Below are 6,233 nucleotides of genomic sequence, written 5' to 3'. Positions count from 1 at the left end.
AGCAAAATATGCAGATTGCCCTTTTTAACGTTTTAATTTGTCTGTTTGTTGTGTGTTTTTGGAGCTGTTATTAGTCAGTTACAGTGGAAACAGAATGACTAATAAAGTTTATTTAAAAATCGAATCCACCACTCTTCGGTGACTGTGACGTCATCAGAACGACACCACGGCCCTCTTTTAGCTCAATAAGAGTCAAAGAGGGGCAAAACTGGTGTCGAAACTTGGAGGAATGTCCGTAAGGCTAACCGGTGGAGTCCACCAATGACGAGTGGGGAATGCTTCAAGACAAATCCACAGTCTTGGTGATTAATTGCGCTCCCATCAAGAAGGTTGCGTACGGGTCAGTCAGCTGACCGCAGGCGGAGAACGTGATGCCGGGGCGCCCCCTGTCGTCGTCGTCTTGTAGCTCGTGTAAAGGCTGAATCGAGGCAACTGGATTGATCATGTTTGTTTGAATTTGTTGTGCTTTCTTGGTTTTCGAAAACGTTCACAAATAATTTCTTCTGTTATATTCTCATTTATTGAGATACATCTAATAAATTTCTATCTTTTAGTGTGCTGCTGTAAATCTCAATGTTCATTCAATGACGAGAAAAACGACAAAGCATCCTTTTATTGAATTTTACTCTTTTGAGCGATTGTGCCTTTTTTCAAATTGCTTGATGTGTCAATGTTCATTCAATGAGGAGAAAAAACAACAAAACATCCTTTTATAGAATTTTACTCTTTTGAGCGATTGTGCCATTTTTCAAATTGCTGGATGTGCCGATGAAAAATGACAGTAAAAAAAAACACGATTTTAAAAAAATAACACGTACCGAAGTGTGTCTATCACGGCAGCAGAACAAATGCAAACATGCTCCCTGTCCAGCAAATCACCAAAAGATGGCAGCCTCAGCAAAACAACCGCTGATCCACATTCAAGGAGGTTGCCAGCGATCCATCTCTGCCGGGACTCGAACCCGGAGCCTCTGGATTAGAAGTCCAGCGCGCTATTCCATTGCGCCACAGAGACTGCGTCGAAGTAACGACACACAGTCGCAATTTGTACGCAAGCGCAATCCGAAGCATCGCCAAGCGTTATTTCTCCACCCGTGCAGCATCAGGACCAACCTGGGCGGCCATATTTGTAGTACTGCAAACAGCCACTGGAGGGCACCGTAACGCCGTTAGCCGTTGAGACCTCCCAGAAATGCATCACGTTGGCGTTTTTTGTTTTGTTTTGTTTTGTTTTGGTCATTTCAAGACAAAAATAATATAGAACCATAAAAAAGCGTCAATAAAAATTTAAAAAACGTATAAATTAAATTCAGACTAAAGTAAAAATAATTCATGTCGATTCATATTCAAAATATTGAAATGCAACTCAATTCAATTGATAAGATGTGAATGTGTTGTGTGTGGATCTTGCTGTTGATCCTTCACCACACTGATTTGGCACACCTCTTCCTCCTTTTCCGGAAAATAAAGGTTGAAAATTCTCTCACTCTGAAAAGGAAGACAGAGATGATTTCATATATTTATTATATTTAGACTACTTGCGCCACCTGGTTGAAGTTGACTGTTCAATTAAACATCATCCATCCATCCATTATCCGAACCGCCTAATCCTCACTAGGGTCGCGGGGGGTGCTGGAGCATATCCCAGCTGTCTTCAGGCAGCAGGCGGAGGACACCCTGAACTGGTTGCCAGCCAATCGCAGGGCACACAGACACGAACAACCATGCACACTCCCACACACACCTAGGGACAATTTAGTGTGTTCAATCAGCCTGCCATGCATGTTTTTGGAACGTGGGAGGAAACCGGAGTACCCGGAGAAAACCCACGCAGGCCCGGGAGAACATGCAAACTCCACACAGGGAGGCTGGAGCTGGACAATTAAACATCAAACTATGAGAATTGCACATTGAGTATTTGCTATTTAGCCTCAGACTGAAAAACACTGCAACTTGCGTGTTGGTTGTTTATTAGCAAATTTGGTGGGTTTGAAAAAAAAAAAAAATTTTTTTTTTGGGTCAACAGATTCAGGTCAATTAGTGGAGCCCAGAGTTCAAAGCAAACATGGTGAATCAGCATTTGGCTAATGTGCTGCATGAATAAACTACCAACAGAATTTAAGTGAGAAGTGGAAATCCTTTAAAATCCAGGTTAAAATCTATGCCCCGCCCACCCCACCATACCTATGATTAAGGTCTTACTGATTTCTTGCATGTACGTTCTTTCAATAATTTTAGTAAACAATTTTTCATTTGTCTATTTTGCTTTCAAACTTAAAATCATGTTGTTGTTTTTTTCATGTCTTTAATTCTTTTGCATTTGCCTTTAATGTAGCATAAGCATTTTGAGTTAGCTTGTTTATGAAGTGTGTTCCATAAATAAAGCTGCCTTAATCATGTAAAATGATATGCAGACAGAGATAGAGAGCCAGAGAGCTAGAGAGAGAGCCAGAGATAGATAGATAGATAGATAGATAGATAGATAGATAGATAGATAGATAGATAGATAGATAGATAGATAGATAGATAGATAGATAGCAATGCCCTCAAAGTGGCCAAGGTGTGTACACCAAATGGAGGGAAGGAAAATGCCCCCCTTGAACTGACACAAAAAATAACATTGGCAAAAATTAGATTTGACTGTGTCATATAACATTATTGGATGTAGAGTACCATATTATAGAGTGGAGGAACTGGTATTTCATAATGCTGTTCACATTTTAAATCCTTATTACCTTGGTGTTGTTACGAATATCGCTGAGGAGATCCCGAGGTTCTGGCACCTTGTTGAAGATGCGCTCCTGATTCCTGCACGGGAAGAGTGACGATGAGAATACGGCATCTCATCTTCGCAAAAAAAAAAAAAAATGGTGCCTTCAGCCACCTTCTGCAGCACACACACGTCAGGGTTACCAGGCTGGCACACAGCAGCGGGATGATGATGGCCGCGTACAACGAGGCATTTGATTCTTTGTCTGCCTCAACAAAGGAAGCACATGTAAACCAGGATGGACGAGGTTTGACAAAAACGCGCCACGTTTCTTTGGCGACGTACCAAAATATTTGACCTCACTCCATTCAGAGTCTCCGCGATCGCTGTGTGCTTTAAGGGTCATACGGTACTGGCAGTGAGATACCCGGCTCATTAGTTTCCACGTCTCTCCCTCGACCATTTGAATCTAAGATGAGAGGAAAAGACATTAAGGACGCCGCAGGGTTTAAAAGATGAGAAAGTGCTGTGTTTTTATCACCTTAGACTATTTGTCACAAATATCAAGTCACAACAGCACCATTTCGGCATGCAACTCCTCTTACCTTTTCTTTACCACACTCGGTGTAATTTATGATGAACGTCCACCGAGCCAGACCGAAGACATCAGGTGGATCCCAGCTCAGGTTGAATTTGCCTGCGACCTTGCTAACGTTCCACTTTAGAGGAGGCGGCGTCACTGAGAAGAAAAGGTAGTCAAACCATGAACATAACGGCTAACGGTGTCCTTGGGTGTCTATAAAGGCGCTTCTAAATAAAATGTATTATTGTTATTATTAAGAGACATTTCTCGGAGGTGTGTTACGATTTGTCCACCTTGCACAGGCTTCTTCTCAAAAGTGTTCCTGACGAGGCCCTCTTTCAGGGTGGCGTTAAACAATATGTGGATGGACTCGTCGGTTTTGGACTGCAGATGGCAACCCGTTCTCACGCCCTCGGTGATGGTGTACCGCGGGCACTCTGACAAGGACATGACACCGGAGGGCACGTCGTCCACCTCATTCACTAACCTTACGTACATGACAAACGACTTGACCGTTACTGTCATCACATCATGCTTACCAAGCAAAGAGGAATAAATAACTAAATAAATCATACAGATAATAGAACGCGAGATCTGGAGGAGAGCCCAGCAGCACCCAGGAGCACCGAGTCAGCGTCGAGGAGGTGATGCTGCATTCCACATTACGAACCAGCTCTGAGTGGAAGGAAATGAATAATAACCATAAGGTTCAGTCCAAAAATAGCGAAAGAAGGCTTGCGCTCTACCTGGATATGTAACATTGAGGAAGATGGGCTCGCTATCTGCGTGGTGACAAGAGGTCTGGACAGAGAAAAACAGGGAGCCCCCCTCCATTGCGAGGTTGTAGACTGAAGGGGGAGTTTGACGGATCTGAAACAACAACAAATCAGTCAATGTCGCTGCAGAGGTCTCACAGTCCTTTTTTAAAGTAATTTTGCATTCTGATAGGGTCAGAAGGTCTCACAACATGAGCTTGTGAACACCCCAAAAAACCGGATGCCTAGTTTTATTTCATTTACTTACACTCTCTTCCTCACTGTTTTGCTCCGTTGTCCACTTAAACACTTTGTATGCACAGTTTGGCGGTAAATGCGCGTGTCGCCACCACAGCTGGGGCTCAAAGTCGCTCTGCCACCGAAGGGTCAAGTTGCTTGGCGGCAAGAGTTTGCCTGACAAGAAGAGAGGACCGCATTACGGAAATAAACCCCACGAATAAATAAACGGTGCCCTTCATGCGTAGGGGTCATACTCAGGTGTGATGCGGATGGATTGATTGCTTTCATCTTTGAAATCACCCATTTTGAATGTGAGTGTGATTGCAAAATTGCAAAACTACGAGCCTCGAAGGAAGTACTTTCTATTTTGAAACTTCCTCTCCCCCGATCCTTTTCCACGAAACAAGCTTTGGTGCCCCTTTCACTCACTAGGCTGGACAAATATTTGCCAGTACAAAAGGAAAAATAAAAATAAAAGGGAGGGGGGGAAACTGTAAACACGTCTGTTCAGGTAATCAGTTGTGACGTCACTAAGAGGAAATGCTTTTCAATGTAATAATAATACTACTATTCGTAACAAAAAACAGTAATGTACTTTTAAAGATTATATTAAGGTACAAATTCACTTTCTTACCTGTTTGTGTTCGAGATTCAACTTCAACTAAGAAGCAAATTGCTACGGATAAAAGTAAACCTTTCACAAACATCCTCAGTTTGAAAAGAAAAGCAATCTTTTAAAGTCCCACCAAATCGATTTTTAATAGTGATCCACTCGCGTTTTCACACAAACCTTTTCGGACGCGATATCATTGTCGGTCAATGTATCCGTTTGGGCTTCCGAGGAAAGGAAAAGCGCAATCATTGCTGGAAAAATGGGCGGAGTTTGAAGCTGTGTGATTGCTGACCATTTATCACTTTTAACCATTAATGACAAGTAAATGGGACATAAAATACAATTATAACATCAATTGTGCATCGAATATTTTGTAAGTGACTAAAGCCAGTTGTAAGTAAAATTTGTTCTCACTTTGGAATAATTCGGTTAGTCTTTCTGAATTCCAAGTGGCAGTGAAATCAACTTACGCTCGAGCGTGTTGTGTGATTGGTGGAAAACAAGGAAGCGAGACGGGGCATCTAAGGCTGCGTGGCGGCCACGTTGGGAAGGGCAAGTAATTCTTACTTATGAACCGTTACTACCAGTTCCCAAATCGGTGATATTAAGTTTCCCCATAACGTGCTTTGAAAGACACTTTGAACGTGTAAGCAGCTGTAGTTATGTCAGGAAATATGAATTGTGTTTTGTGTTCAACCCTCTCTCATTTTCAAAAAGTATCTCTTGAAAACCTTACAAAAGTAACTTGACCACATCCTCCGAGGTGCTGCTATGGAGATTTCTTCATTGACCAAGTGGGCCGGGACCCACTTCACCATAGGCGTCTTCCTGTCGCGCTTCATTTGATTGAATGGACTTTCACACTCTTTCAGCTTGCATTGTATAGCATCATCCATCCATCCGTTCATCCATTTTGTAACGCTTATCCAGGGTCGGATCCTAATCAGATGCCCGAGCCACCTCATCTGGCTCCTCTCGACGTGGAGGAGAAGCGGCTTGACTCTGAGCCCCTCCCGGATGGCCGAGCTTCTCACCTTATCTCAAAGGGAGAGCCCGGACACCCTGCAGAGAAAACAAATTTCTTCCGCTTGTATCCAGGATCTCGTTCTTTCGGTATAGCATCATATTAAGTGTAAAATTTTGCCCACTTGGCATCCATTGCAGCCTGGTCATCCTGGGAGGGGGATTCCCCCATCTGCGGCCCCTTCTCAAGGTGTCTCATTTTAGCCCAGATGGTTTTTGGGGGGGGGGGGGGGGTTACTTGCTCTCCTGGAGGGTTAGGATCAGGGGATGACGTTAATATTTGTCAACTGTGGGCATGTGAAGCACTTT

General features: G+C 43.2%; 1 protein-coding gene and 1 non-coding gene across 2 annotated transcripts; both read right to left on the bottom strand.

Moving 5' to 3' along the window:
- Nucleotides 1-599: 599 nt before the first annotated feature.
- LOC147209314 (uncharacterized) lies at nt 600-5,151 on the bottom strand. Its single transcript, XM_086105097.1, has 10 exons — nt 4,923-5,151; nt 4,317-4,462; nt 4,040-4,163; nt 3,869-3,968; nt 3,587-3,780; nt 3,316-3,449; nt 3,056-3,179; nt 2,885-2,975; nt 2,736-2,808; nt 600-1,488 (listed from the first exon to the last, which is right to left on the bottom strand). Exons 1-10 carry the CDS (start codon nt 4,993-4,995, stop codon nt 1,372-1,374), a joined length of 1,176 nt encoding a protein of 391 aa, XP_085961223.1. The 5' UTR covers nt 4,996-5,151; the 3' UTR covers nt 600-1,371.
- trnar-ucu (transfer RNA arginine (anticodon UCU)) lies at nt 942-1,015 on the bottom strand. Its single transcript has one exon. It is a non-coding gene; the product is annotated as a tRNA-Arg (tRNA).
- Nucleotides 5,152-6,233: the final 1,082 nt, after the last annotated feature.

The sequence above is a fragment of the Hippocampus guttulatus genome, chromosome 2 (assembly GCF_054856545.1).
Source record: "Hippocampus guttulatus isolate MCC_2025c chromosome 2, RoL_Hgut_1.0, whole genome shotgun sequence".
Taxonomy (NCBI): Eukaryota; Metazoa; Chordata; class Actinopteri; order Syngnathiformes; family Syngnathidae; genus Hippocampus; species Hippocampus guttulatus.
This window is presented reverse-complemented; position numbering and strand designations above follow the sequence as displayed.